This window comes from Stegostoma tigrinum, chromosome 26, assembly GCF_030684315.1.
Source record: "Stegostoma tigrinum isolate sSteTig4 chromosome 26, sSteTig4.hap1, whole genome shotgun sequence".
NCBI lineage: Eukaryota > Metazoa > Chordata > Chondrichthyes > Orectolobiformes > Stegostomatidae > Stegostoma > Stegostoma tigrinum.
In genome coordinates, this window is record NC_081379.1 from 22,747,729 (window position 1) to 22,762,651 (window position 14,923).

At 39.3% G+C, this 14,923-nt stretch overlaps 1 protein-coding gene across 1 annotated transcript in view; it reads left to right on the plus strand.

Annotated features, from left to right (window-relative positions):
* Window positions 1–1,164: 1,164 nt before the first annotated feature.
* pes (pescadillo) overlaps window positions 1,165–14,923 on the plus strand; it is a 38,109-nt gene continuing 24,350 nt past the window's right edge. The window contains exons 1-4 of the mRNA XM_048556287.1: window positions 1,165–1,271; window positions 1,701–1,780; window positions 5,578–5,731; window positions 8,540–8,649. Of these exons, the coding sequence (XP_048412244.1) occupies window positions 1,248–1,271; window positions 1,701–1,780; window positions 5,578–5,731; window positions 8,540–8,649 (368 nt within the window). The 5' untranslated portion in view covers window positions 1,165–1,247. The remainder of the gene's footprint in view (window positions 1,272–1,700; window positions 1,781–5,577; window positions 5,732–8,539; window positions 8,650–14,923) is intronic.

The following is a 14,923-nucleotide window of genomic DNA, read 5'->3' on the forward strand; positions in this document are numbered from 1 at the left end:
TAGAGATGGGAAATAAATGCTAGCCCAGCCAATGACATCTAATTCCATGAATAAATATTTTAAAAAGGGAGTACGGGGATAGAATAGGGATTTTCAGTAACAAATCAGCATCCTTACCCCTGAAAGTATGACAAGCAGGTATATGGACAATTTATATCACCAAATCCTGACAACAGTTCAGAGATAACAAGGTGTAGAGCTGGATAAACACAGCAAGCCAATCCTGCTCCTGTGATGCTGCTTGGCCTGCTGTGTTCATCCAGCTCTACACCTTGTTATCTCAGATTCTCCATCATCTGCAGTTCCTACTGTCTCCTGATAACAGTTCCATTAGCGTGACACCAATGACCCCAACTCTGCTGATCAATTGTTTGATTGGTAGAATACCTTTTTGGAAACAGTAGACACACATTGATGAGTCAAGAGATGAGTTACTCGCCGCAGAACTCTGAGCTTCTGACCTGCTCTTGAGCCCCAATGTGTTTATGTGGCCAATCCAGTTGAGTTTCTGGTCAATAGTAACCCCCAGGATGTTGATAGTTGGGGATTTAGTGGCAGCAATACCATCAAAGGTTGGTGGGTTGGATCATTTCTAATTGGCAATGGTCATTTTCTTGCATTTGTGTGGCACAAATGTCACTTGCCCAAATCTGGATAGGGCCAGATTTTCTTGTATTTGAACATTCAGCATCTAAGGAGTCGCAAATGGCGCTGAACACTGTGCACCGATTGGTGAACATCTCAACTTTTAACTTTATGATGGAGGGAAGGTCATTAGTGAAGCAGCTGGACTTGGTTGCGTCTAGGACACTGCCCTGAGAAACCCCCTATGACAGAAGAAGCTACCCACAGGGTTCATTAAATAACCATTAAATTATATATTTCCCCACCAGAGAAAATAAGGTCTGTCCATCTGCTTTAATGAATTACTGCACCATTTTGAATATCTCAACTACATGACATACTCCACAGAGAAAAAAACAGACTCCGCCCCCTCCCTGAAACTGGGCATGCACCCAATGGGACATACTCAGGCATCCATGAAATGCCTGTAATTAATTCCTGAAAGCTCTGACTTCTCAATACATTGTTTCATTTTTATATGAAAAAAAGTTGATTATGTAAATTTGCAACGTTATTTCTGAATGCGGAACTTGTGCCTATTTAGTACGGCGTGGGATAGCCAACTCTGTGACGACGTCCTGGGGGTCTTTCAAAGTTGTCCATGTGCGGAGGGGTTGTTGGAGATGGGTGGACTGGAGAAAAAGAAGGTGCGGGGCTTGGGAGGAGAGGGTAACCGGCCGGGAATGATTATGTAAAAATCTCTTACAGTTCTGCCGTCCGCTTTGTCTTGAGCGATTCGGCAGCATTACGAATGTGACTTTTTACGATGGCAGCCTCGGGCCTGGACCCAGCAAGCTAGTCTAATAAACCGCCCCTCTCCTCCCATTGCCTGGTAACTAGTAACTGTTCCCCCCCCCCCCCCCGGTATTGCCTAGTAACCAGTAACCCCTACCCATGTCCTCCCCCCCCCACCCCACCCCCACTGTGCCCTCTTCCCTCGTACTCAGTAGCTGTGCCATTCTTACAGCTTCTGTCCTTCCCCAGTTGAAATATTGTCTACAGTGCAGCTGCTACACTGATGCTCAAAATTGAGATTTTTCTTTTGCTGAAAACTAAAATGCTTTGTTTTTCACCAGTACGAAAGAGGAGCTGCTACAAACTACATTACTAGAAATAAAGCCAGGAAGAAGTTGCAACTTAGTCTTGCAGATTTCAGGTAAAATCACGTTTATTTAAATGTGTCCAGCAAGTTATGCATTTAGATGAGGGTGAATGTTATCAAGAAAATTGTGTTAAATATTTCCTGATGAGCTCAATTTTAGGGTCTTTAAAAGAAGTAGCTACCAAGGTAACAGATGCATTGATGTTCTTTTTACAAGATTTGCTAGATTCTGGAAATGCTACACCAGAACTGGAAAGATGGAAACATAATCCCACTATTCAAGAAGGACGTGTGGCAGAAAAAAAAAGGATAGGCCAATTAGCTTGACCTTTGTTGTGGGGAAGGTGCAAATATCAGACATTACAGCAGCCGTAATTATGCACATAGAGTCAAGGTAATTGGGAAGGATCAGACTAAAAACTGAAAGAACTGCAGATGCTATAAAACAGGAACAAAAACAAGTTGCTGAAAAAGCTCAATAGGTCTGGTGGCATCTGTGAAGGAAAAAAAAGAGTTAACATTTCATAGAACATTACAGCACAGTACAGGCCCTTCGGCCCTCGATGTTGTACCGACCTGTCATACCGATCTCAAGCCCATCTAACCTACACTATTCCACGTACGTCCATATGCTTATCCAATGATGACTTAAATGTACCTAAAGTTGGCGAATCTACTACTGTTGCAGGCAAAGCGTTCCATTCCCTTACTACTCTGAGTGAAGAAACTACCTCTGACATCTGACCTGTATCTTTCACCCCTCAATTTAAAGCTATGCTCCCTCATGCTTGCTGTCACCATCCTAGGAAAAAGGCTCTCCTTATCCACCCTATCTAACCCTCTGATTATTTTATGTTTCAATTAAGTCACCTCTCAACCTCTCTCATGAAAACAGCCTCAAGTCTCTCAGCCTTTCCTCGTAAGACCTTCCCTCCATACCAGGCAACATCCTAGTAAATCTCCTCTGCACCCTTTCCAAAGCTTCCACATCCTCCTTATAATGTGGTGGTCAGAACTGTACACAATACTGCAAGTGCGGCCGCACCAGAGTTTTGTACAGCTTCACCATAACCTCTTGGTTCCAGAACTCGATCCCTCTATTAATAAAAGCTAAAACACTGTATGCCACCTTAACAGCCCTGTCAACCTGGGTTGCAACTTTCAAGGATCTGTGTACGTGGACACCGAGATCTCTCTGCTCATCTACACTACTAAGAATCTTACCATTAGCCCTGTACTTTGCCTTCCGGTTACTCCTACCAAAGTGCATCACCTCACACTTGTCTGCATTAAACTCCATTTGCCACCTGTCAGCCCAGCTCTGCAGCTTATCTATGTTTCTCTGCAACCTACAGCATCCTTTGTCACTATCCACAACTCCACCAACCTTAGTGTCGTCTGCAAATTTACTAACCCATCCTTCTACGCCCTCATCCAGGTCATTTATAAAAATGACAAACAGCAGTGGACCCAACACCGACCCTTGCGGTACACCACGAGTAACTGGTCTCCAGGATGAATATTTCCCATCAACTACCACCCTCTGTCTTCTTTCAGCAAGCCAATTTCCGATCCAAACTGCTGTGTCTCCCCCAATTCCATTCCTCCACATTTTGTACAATAGCCTATTGTGGGGAACCTTATCGAACGCCTTGCTGAAATCCATGTACGCCACATCAACCAGTTTACTCTCATCTACCTGTTTGGTCACCTTCTCAAAGAACTCAATAAGGTTTGTGAGGCACGACCTTCCGTTCACAAAACCGTGCTGACTATCCCTAATCAATTTACTCTCTTCTAGATGATTATAAATCCTATCCCTTATAACCTTTTCCAACACTTTACCAACAACTGAGGTAAGGCTCACTGGTCTATAATTACCAGGGTTGTCTCTACTCCCCTTCTTGAACAGGGGAACCACATTTGCTATCCTCCAGTCATCTGGCACTATTCCTGTAGACAATGCCGAGTTAAAGATCAATGCCAAAGGCTCGGCAATCTCTTCCCTGGCTTCCCAGAGGATCCAAGGATAAATCCCATCCGGCCAAGGGGACTTATCCGTCTTCACCCTCTGAAGGATTTCTAATACCTCTTCCTTGTGAACCTCAATCCCACCTAGTCTAGTAGCCTGTATCTCAGTATTCTCCTCAACAACATTGTTGTTTTCTAGAGTGAATACTGTTGAAAAATATTCATTTAGCGCTTCCCCTATCTCATCTGACTCCACACACAACTTACCACTACTATCCTTGATTGGGCCTAATCTTACTTTTGTCATTCTTTTATTCCTTAAATAGCCATAGAAAGCCTTTGGGTTTACCCTGATCCTATCCGTCAACAACTTCTCATGTCTCCTCCTGGCTCTTCTGAGCTCTCTTCTCTGAGAAAGAGAGTTACCTAAACCGAGGAAGGGTCACAGGACCAGAAGTGTTAACTCTGACTTTTTGTTTTCTTCACAAATACTGCAGATTTGCTGAACTCTCCCAGCAACTTTTGTTTTTGTTTGGAAGAGTCAGCATGGTTTTGTGAAGGGGAAATTGAGTTTAACTAATTTACTGTTCTTTGAAACAGTAACATATGCTATAGATAAAGGGGAACTTTGAGAGGTAATGCATTTTGATTTCCAGAAGTCATCTGACAAGGTGTCACATAAAAGGTTATTACACAAAGTATAAGCTCGTATCATGGGTAATACTAGCATGAATAGAAGATTGGCTGGCAGACAGAAAACCAATTATACATAGTGATACTCTTTCTTACAGCACGATGTGATGAACTTTTCATAATTTACATCAATGACTTCAGATATGGGGAGTGATAGCACAGCTAAATTTGCAAGTTGCTGAAAGATAGAAAGGAAGTTGTTATGATAAGGACTTGAGGCTGCATGTAGGTACTTGGCAGGACGAATTTTTTTCAGAAAGCTGAGTATTACATAAATGGCAAATTTCTATCTAATCATTACATAACCCCACAGAAAGTAATGTGTAGCCTCTAGAGGAGAAGCAAGTAGAGGTGCAAAGTCTTTGCATTGCTTGCTTTTTAACTTTAGAGGGGCTGTACAGCACAATGGTTCAGTGATTAGAACCTCTGCCTCTCAGCATAAGCAGCCTGGGTTCCATTCCAGATTTTGGTCATTATGTCAAGTTTGCACATTCTCTCTGTGTCTGCAAGAATTTTCACCACGTGCACTGGTTTCCTCCCACAGTCCGCAAATGTGCAGGTTGGGTGGATTGGCCATGCTATATTGCCCTGTAGTGCTTAGGGATGTGCAGATTAGGTGGATTAGCAGGGTGATTGTGTGGGTTCTGATCCTGGATCAGATGCTGTTTGGAGGATTAGTGCAAACTCAGTGGGTTGTATGGCATCTTTCCATATTCTATCCAGTTGTATTTCTGAAGATTGTGTGGAGATGTGACAACAGCTCAGGATTCATCAGAATGTGTGTTGTTACAATTGGGTTTCTTCATTTTTACGTTGGAGAGTAAAAGAAGATCCCAGAAATAGGGAAGGACATCATTTGAGGAATTTGAAAACAAGGATGGAAAATGTTAAAATAGCTGTGTTACCGGAACAGGACCCAGTGAAAGTTATAAGTCTTAAGTGTGATGGATGGAACTTTGTGAATTTGGATATGGGTTTGAGCTGTAGATTTGATGCAGGGCAAAAATGCTGGGATGGCAAAAGGAGCCCTAGATTTCTGTAGACAGATATGATCCAGTCTTTCAACAACTGTTGATGAAAGGATGTCAAAGAAATATCAGGTTATTGAGCCAAGTTGTTTCCTGCTTATTCTTTGTATTTCTACAAAGTAGTTTCAACGTATTTACTTTATTTATTTCTTTCAATAGGCGATTATGCATTCTGAAGGGTATTTATCCTCATGAACCTAAACATAAGAAAAAAGTTAACAAAGGTTCAACAGCTCCACGCACTTTCTATCTCATCAAAGATATCAAGTTCTTACTGCATGAGCCTATTGTGAACAAATTTCGTGATTACAAAGTAAGTTTAGATTCTTTCTTCAATCCATTTCTTCTCCAGTAAGGAGTGGAATATGCATGTTTTATAGACACTTGACATAAGATTGTTTCGTAGTTGGTTGAGCTGAATGGAGACTTGCCAGAGTTAAGATTCAAAGATTTATTTGTGACCCTCTACTTTTCCCATTTCAATGCTGCTGCATTGGTTTCTCACTGAATCATTTTTTGACTCAGTCTTTAGTTGAAAAATTGTTATTTAGAAGAAGTTAACCTCAAAAGCACGTGACTTTTCTTACTTAAGTTTCCTTTTTTCAAATTTGTTAATTGGAAAATGCTGTGCATCCTAAGGACAGATTTTCTCTGTGCCATTTATCTTCAGTTAAATTGCAACCTGCAGTACCTTTATCATTGTAGTAGAGAGATTCTTCCCTGTAATGTTATAGTCGGTTGATGGGTCTGTGATAGCTGGCTGGTCTCATCTGTCAGTACAGGCTTGGTATGAAAACAGTAGGCAAACACGTTCAAAAGTACAGCTGTAATTTATGTTTTTAATTGTCCATTCTTCCGTGTGTCCACTCAGGCTTAGATGGATCGCTCTGTAGATCGTATAGGGTTTTAAAGTATCAGTAGTTTTATTGTAAATGCCAGTTTAAAATATTTTGCTCTGCAGAAGCTCTGTTTATTTTTCTTCAGCCTTCATTTTTAATTGAAATCTGTAATTTTTCCCAAAAGACTTGTTATTCTTTATCCTCTTTTTCCCAAAGCTTCTCACTATTTTGCCAAAATCCTGAAAGTCAGATAGTAACTGACAGCATCTTTTCACAAGCACCTGCCTGCTTGAAACCCTTTTCCTTCACGTCTCTTTGCAATAGTAAGTGTAGAGAGATCATCAATACTTCTCATTATAATTGTATTTCGGTCTCTTCCTCTGACTCACCAAAACAAACCTGCTCCTGCTCTGAACTGTCTTCTTCTATTTTGTCTAAAGTTTCCCCCATGTAATCTCTTCCTGCCCATGAAATCTTGCTCCCATTTCATCCTCCCCAGTTGGAATAAACTGCAGTTCAGCCTGATTAATTCAGAGGCCTCCCACCAGATAGAGGTGTAAATAATTCCCTTTTCAAAGATGCATTGTCACCCCTTTCAAAGTTGCCATCATCAACTTCTTAAAATATATGTTCTTGACTCCTCCTCGTCTTGCAAATATTGCCCACTTTCAAACATGTATTCCTCTCTGAAGATGACAGATGGCATTCCCTTTCACAATGATTATAATGCAGAAGCAGAGGAGGGGTAATGCAACCTCGGGGGTAACCATATTATCCTTTCCAATGTCTTTATTTTTCCCTCCTCTAGCTTGGTGAGATTCCCCTCATTTAGTTCACTCTTACCTATCTGATCATAAGGTTACAATCCTGTCATACGTTCTTTAAGAAAGAGATCTGAGCACCAAGTTAAGCGGCAGAATTACACTTTTTTTTTAATTCTTAAAGCAAACAGTACTAACTTAACGTGACAGGCTGTTAAGCACTTATAAAGCAGTTCAACTTTTTATTACACCTCTACTCCAATCTTCCCAAATTTTCCAAAAAATTTGAAGATTCATTCATTTTTCCTGGGACCCATCTAAAAGTATGTTACAGCAATTTGGAATTTCGCTTAATTCTTTTTTGTATTTTTGTAAGATTCTGTGTGTCTTTCTGTTAGCTTTATGTCTTTGCTACTCTGCATCTTTTCTTTCACTGACCTTTCAGCTGCGGATACCTTTTTGTGGTATTGGGAGATTCAGTATTAGCACTAACATTGTGATGGGGAGAAAGTCAAATGTCTGGCATTTGTGTGGTGCTTCTTACTTCTCACTTATCAGCCCAAGCCTGAATGTTGCCTGGATTTTTGCTGCATACGGACATGTACTGCTTAAATATCTGAGGAGTCATGATGCTAAACATTGTGCAGTTGTCAACAAATGTGTCCGTACTGACCTTGTGATAGAAGGAAGGTCATTGATGAAGCAGCTGAAGATGCTTGAGAATAGAACATTGGGCTTTTGTGGTGCAGTGGTAGTGTTCCAACCTCTGAGCCAGGAGGTCCTGCTTCAAGTCACAACTGCTCCCGAGGTGTGTAATGACAGATCTGAACATATTGATTAATAAGATCTACCCTGGAACTGAGATGTCGTGCATTGGTAGTGCCCCTACATCCACACCAGATGCTCTGCATTTAAGTCCTATCCGCCCTGCAGCTGTGTGATAACACGTCCAAACAGTGTGCTTTAAAAATAACAACCCCGAAGAACTTCTGCATTGATGTCCTAGCACAGAGGTAATTAGCTTTCCACAATGTACCTTTGTCCAATGTCCAATTTTTGAGGTGCAAAACCTTCCAGTTAAACATTGAGAAGATTAAAGGTACTGTCTGCAATTCCTACCACAAGCTGTTGCCTCTGATTTCATCTTTTCTGTAATCCCAGGTTGTACTAGATTTTGCTTAACACCAGAACTGAGGAAGTTCTGAGGGTCACCGGACCCAATACGTTAACTCGGATTATTTTTCTTCACAGATGGTGCCAGAACTGCTGAGCTTTTCCAGCAACTTCTGCTTTTGTTCCTGATTTACAGCAACTGCAGTTCTTTCAGTTCTGATCCAAGAATGTTCCTTTTTCTTTGATGTTTTCTTCAAATTCTATTTCATTTGTGAAACTGTTGATGATGTAGTGGTTTAAGCACAGTCTGTCGCAATTTTATAGGAAACTGACATCGTAATTATTTTGTAATTCAGCCTATTAAACTCTTAGAACGTAAAGCTGTAATACATTGTTGTGTTTTCTTAGGTATTTGTCCGGAAATTACGGAAGGCCTATGGAAAGGCTGAGTGGGAAACAGTTCAAAGGCTTAAGGAGAATAAACCTGTGTACAAGCTAGATCATGTTGTCAAAGAAAGGTAATTTATGGATCAAGTTCATAAAAGTGAACTCTATAATTTTCATTATTCCTATTTTACATTATGTGCATTTCAAATGATTTTAAAGTCGTGCTCTTTTCAGTTTTAGGTGTACTAACCAAAGTAAAATTCCAAAGGCTGGTTGACAGCTTCTCAACAATTAAGTCGACAGTGTTATTCTGTTTTTCTTGCTGCCCCATCGACTAAAAGATTGGTATGATGGTTGTCCAGCACTTTACAAATGTTCAAAAACATATTTTCAGATTGTTAGATCCTGATCTATGCGCACTTATTAAATTGCCCTTTAGAGGATCTCAAATTAAGTTTACAAACCACTGCCTGCATTTTCCTCCAGGCGCCATAAACTTGCATTAATTTATGTTTTGCTGGAAGAAGGAGAAAATGCTGTCATTGGTATAGAATCACGAGTACCAAATCTCAAAGGGAACAACAATTCATACTGAGACACCAGGTACTGATTGTCTTGTTTGTCCTGGATTTCTCCAAATGTCAGAATGTGTGTTAAAACACCAAAAATAAAGTGAAAGATTGAATTTTTCTTTCTTACTTTGTAGTCAGTCTGAATATGAGAGGTTTGTTCTATCTGCCTCATATCTTTGATCAATTTGAACTTGATTTTTGTTTTAATTAATACATTTCTGCAAGGAAGAGAGAGACACATGGAGAAACCATGGTGTTGCAAGTTTTATTGCCATTTGAATGTTGTGGATAAGGTGAGTGTATGCTCATTCAGCAACTGTGCCACAACAGGAATGATATCATATGAAATGAGGGAATGCTGTAACTGCCATCCAGTTTAGTCAGAGTCTGTTTCTTCCCTGGATGCAAAATCATCTTTCATTGAGGATCTGGCCCAATTTATTGAGATGCAACTAGCACTTTCCATGAAAGACTTTAATTCAATGCCTGATGAAGGGTCTAGGCCTGAAACATCAGCTTTTGTGCTCCTAAGATGCTGCTTGGCCTGCTGTGTTCATGCAGCTCTACACTTTATCTCTTGTCACTTGTGACTTGTGCTGAATGTCTGACCTTATACATTAGAAGATCCCAAAGCCTGATTTCTGATCTTAAACTGCTGTTTTATTTCATCCATCACTCATGATTCAAATTCTAAAGAATGTCAGTCCAGCAAATCATTTGACGTGCGTCTTAAAAATGCCTGCCAGTTTCTTTGTGATACCAATAGAACATTGTTGGGAATGCTTTAAGCGAAATGCAACCTACTTTCAGCAAGATGTACCTAACAAAGAAATACCATTGTATCAGTCCCTAAACGCATGCTCAAATTCCCATAGCTTCCCTTTCTCCATTAAAGTTTCCACTATTATTTATTGTTTTTTACATCCTCTTATAGACTAAGTCTAGTTGCCATGGCTAATAAATGCAAGGTGAAATGTTGTTTTTCGTCATCCACTACTTTAAGTTCATTGCTACAATCTTGTTCAAGTCTGTTACTAATGGAAAGTTCACCTTAGGCTGAGATGGCCTCACTTTTCACATATTACATTTATTGCCAATTTCTTTGATAAGTTTAGCATACTCTTCCTTCATCCTTTTTTAGGATTTGTTTATTCCATCGATTAGAAGGTTGATGTGCAAATTGCCAGTGTAGTTTTAAGATATGTCACTTTTATTCCTTTTAACTGTTATAACCTATTGTCAATTTCATCTGCTCTAAATATTTATTGGAGATGTTAGGTGTTGATAAATGAATACAATAGCATTCATATTGTGTTCTGCGGAACAGTCCTACAGGACTCAAAATATTACCTATTTGTGTCTCCAAAGATGCTGCCAGAGGTGCTAAATTTCTCCAGCATTTTGTTTTTTTTAATTACAATATTGTTCAGGCTATATAAACTGTACACCCACTCACTTCCCAAATAAATGACTGCCTGGCTTTGTTCCATTTCCAATTTTAATTTGTTTTTTTTTTAGTAAATGGTCTACTCAACAGTAAGGGTATTTCACTTTACATCTGTGCTGATAAAGGTCATTTTCCCTAGCTATTTTACAGGCAGTGTAACACTTTGTGACTTAAGCATGCTGACATTCACAAATCTGAAACAAGTAACATTGTCAAATGTCTTTAACTTTGCTTCTCCTATTCAGGCACAGCAGATAAGGGGACAACTGAGAACGGGGGAGGAGGGACAATCAACACAGGACTGAGTGTTGTAATTAAACGCAGTCAGTGTACAGGTATTACAACTGAGTAAAGATAACGACAGTGGTATGAGGAAGGAGCTGGTCAGGGTTGACCAGTAGGGAAGACATTGGAGCAATGACAGAACTTTTCAGGATTCAGGATTGATCCTGAGGACGAGGCAACAAGTGAAATAAATGATTGTATAAAAGCAAAAGAAAAAGCACACCACCTGGTGAAGATTAGTGGGAAGCTAGAGGATTTGGAAACTTAACCTGCAGAGAAGTATTAAAACAAAATGGAGTGGGGAGAAGATGAAATATGAGATTAAGCTAGCTAGTAATACAAAATAAGGTTGCAAGTGATTTTTTAAAAATCCAAAAGTTGAGAGAGGCAAGCATGGACATTGAACCAATGATAAATGAGGCTGGAGAATAGTGATGGGCAACAAAGAAATGGCAGAGGAACTGAATAAGTATTCTGCGTCAGTTTTCACAATGGAAGACACCAACAACCTAACACAACTTCTAGAGAGTTGGGTGTCAGGAGTAAGTGCAATGGCCATCACTAAGGAGGAGAAGGTGCTGAGGAAGCTAAAAAGTCTAAATGCAGATAAATCATACAGTTGGAATAGACTACACCCTAGAGTTCTGAAGGACATAGCTTAGGAAATTGTAGAGACATTGGTGGCCCATCCCTGGAGTCATGGAGGGTCCCAGAAGACTGGAAAATATCTATTGTAATGTTCATATTTAAGGGAAAGAGGCAGAAGACAGGAAACTATAGGCCGCTAACCTGACTTTGGTAAGATTTTAGAGTTTGATTATTAAGAATAAGATAGTGGGATACTTTGAAATGAGAACCATAGAATTAGGAATATCCTCAAGTTAAAATTTCCCTATCCCTAATTTAGTCTGTTTAAATTCAACTATATATTCTTCAATGAGTAACTGTCTAGTGGTTATTTTATTTGATATACATTAATAGATTTGTTTTTATAAATTTTGTCCATAAGTGTTGTTAGATTATCCAGACTTCCACAGTGATCAATTCTGAGCCATCTCTGAGAATATTTTACGGCTAATCCTCCTCCAAGTAGGAAGTGACAAAGCATGGCTTTGGCAATTTCTTTTTGCATTTAGTAAGGTTCAGCTTCACAAATCATTGGTGGGAAATCATGTCCTAATGCCTTTACAGTTGGTTTTGACCACTTTTCTCAAAAGTAACTCAAATTTATAACTATTGTCTGAAAATGACACTTAGTTTGCAGTCTTGACCTTTTAAGCAAGTCTCCTATGACAGCAATGTAAAATCGGAGGCAAGTAGGTTGGTGGGAGGCTGGGGAAAAGCAAAATACCTCTGTTTGTGGATAGATTGAGCCTCGCCAGTTCCCCTTTGTGCCTGTTCCATCAATTAACCCCATTCACCTGCTTAACTACATGCTGTATTTGCAGTCAGAAAGTGACAAGATGTCCAAGTATGGCTAAGTGATTCACCCAAAGCTTTCAAAAGCTCTGCAGGTAGTGAAGACCCTGTACCAGGGCAGGAAGAATTTGAAAACGTGGTTTCTATAAATTTTTAAACCCTGTTTTAACATGTTTTTAAGCTTTTGTTATCAATTTTTTGTAGTAGTAGTACTTCAACTTGATCGTAGAGTGACGCTGTTCCAGGTGGAATAATATCATTTTTACTACTTTGAATGACCATGTGTACCTCTGATACTTAAATTAACAGAGCATACAATTTAAAGTGTTTGTAATTGCCCCACATGACTTCTGGAACAAATGCTGCTACTGTTTAGTAGACAGAACCATAGAAGGCAGGCTTTCAGCGATGGTTAGCTTCTTTACACCAAAAAAAATTATGCTGTCCTGTTTTTTTTATTCTCCTTTTGGCTTCACATCTTTGCTTCAAATAGTAACTCAGACTTTCAAAAAATGCACTGTGGGTAAGTTTGCTTCCCCTGCCATCACACATTTATAAAGTTTTATAAAGTTTTCATAAAAGTATTGAGTGAATTTGGTTTGTTTTGTTTATAGTTGGTAGTTTGGCCTGGGATTGATTGGGGAGGGAAAATGAAAGATTTGGTTACTATGTTCAGCTTTTCCTACTTATCTGTGGTTTTATGACTGGCCATGGTCATATTTCCTACCTCATCGTAATTGAGTCAATGTACTACTAATGTTTGACAAGTCAGTGAGTATAGCATTCATTTCCTCATGCACTGTAGACATAGGCAAGATTTTTAACAATACTAATACATCAGGAACATTAAATTGTCATGGGTTACTTGTTACATCTTTTAGAGCAAGGCTTTGTCATGGAAGAGGAGTTAGGGACTTGTCTTACTGTGTTCCTTTTTGATGATGAGTATCCCCATATTTCATTTTCCCAACCCACCATTTAAAGGCACAGTGGTTTGGTATCAACAAAATGAAAATAGGTTAAGGTACATTGCATGCTTCATATCATGTATCTGCCTGATCCCTTGACGTACCTACTCGTTTAATTGGGAATATTGAAAAAAACTGTGTTCTTATTGATACTTAAAAGCTCTTTTGGTATGTGATTTATTTATTATTATTTTTTATTCACACCATTACCACTACTCTTCCCATCCCTGAACTATACCGCTCCCTCTTTATAGTAAATTAATGTCATGTGTCATACAACAACCTAGTAGATAAGCCAGCTTTGAGAAGCATAGTGTTTAAGGGAGGAAACAGTGGAACTTGAATCTTTGGTTCTCATTCGTATTGAAAACAAGACATCATCAAAATGAAAGCAGTCAAATCTGTCAGTACTTAAACAGAAATTTAGGTTAATCCTTCAGTTTTTTTTTAAATTCCAGATTTCAGTCATTTTTGGATCTCTGTTTGACTCCTTTGCTTCTGAGTTCGGCTTTAGTCCAGTTGTGAAATATTGTGCATGTAACAAATTAATAATGTTCTGAACTTAAAAACAACAAATGAAGACTGTAGGGACAAGCTATAAGTATCTTGGGAGGAGAGGTTTAGATAACTGCAAAAGAGTATGGCTCAAATGATGTCATTCAGGTCTCGTCAAAGATGTTTGAACCTTTGGAAAGTCTAATTATCTCCTTTTTGTGATTTTTTTTTTCCTCTTTCTCTGTCTGACCCATCCCACCTTCATTCAACTTGATACTTCCTCAACAACTTATGCAACTTGCTGCATTTTCAATGATAACTACTGGTGATGCATTTTAATTCCACTGTTGTACTCCTACAGGGTGCACCACACGGCCTGTTCCAGTCTCTCTCTACCTCTTAATCTATATTCTTTTATCTCTTTACCCCACACCACCCCACCCCACCCCACTTCTATGTACCCCTACCCCACAAACAGCACAGCGGTAGAGATGTATAGCATGGAAACAAACCATTCGGTCTAACTGGTCCGTGCTGACTGTTATATCCTAGATAAATCTAGTTGCATTTGGCCCATAACCCTGTAAACCCTTCCTATTCATGTACCTATCCAGATGCCTTTTAAATATTGTAACTGTGCCAGCCTCCACCACTTCCTCTGGCAGCTCATTCTATACATGCACCACCCTGTCTGTGAAAAAGATGCCCCTTGGGTTCCTTTTAAATCTTAGCCCTCTCACCTTAAACCTGTGCCCTCTAGTTTTGGACTCCTTCCCTCCCCCCACAAGGGAAAAGACCATGTCTATTTACCTTATCTGTGCCCCTCATGATGTATAAATCTTCATAAGGTCAAACTTTTTTTTTCTTTTTATATTTTCTTGGAAATTTGCACCTTCTGTTAACCACCTCTTCTTTACCATTGAAATTTTCCCATGTGGTATTAAATTACTTGATGCAGAAGGTGTTTTTGTTTTTCTAAAAAGTGATTTTGATGTTAGAACAGGCTTCTTATGGTGTTTGCTGATATGGAATCATTAGGTATTCATAAAAAGTCACTTTTAAGAATACAAAGTATATTTCATATTTTTAAATGACCTGTCCAAAATTGCAGCTTTGTTTTAAGGGGAATAATGTCTGAATTCAAAGTACTCTTCTTACTGTTAATGATTGACGAGCAATCTGTTAATGCATCCTACATTTGCATGGTTATCTTTAGGTT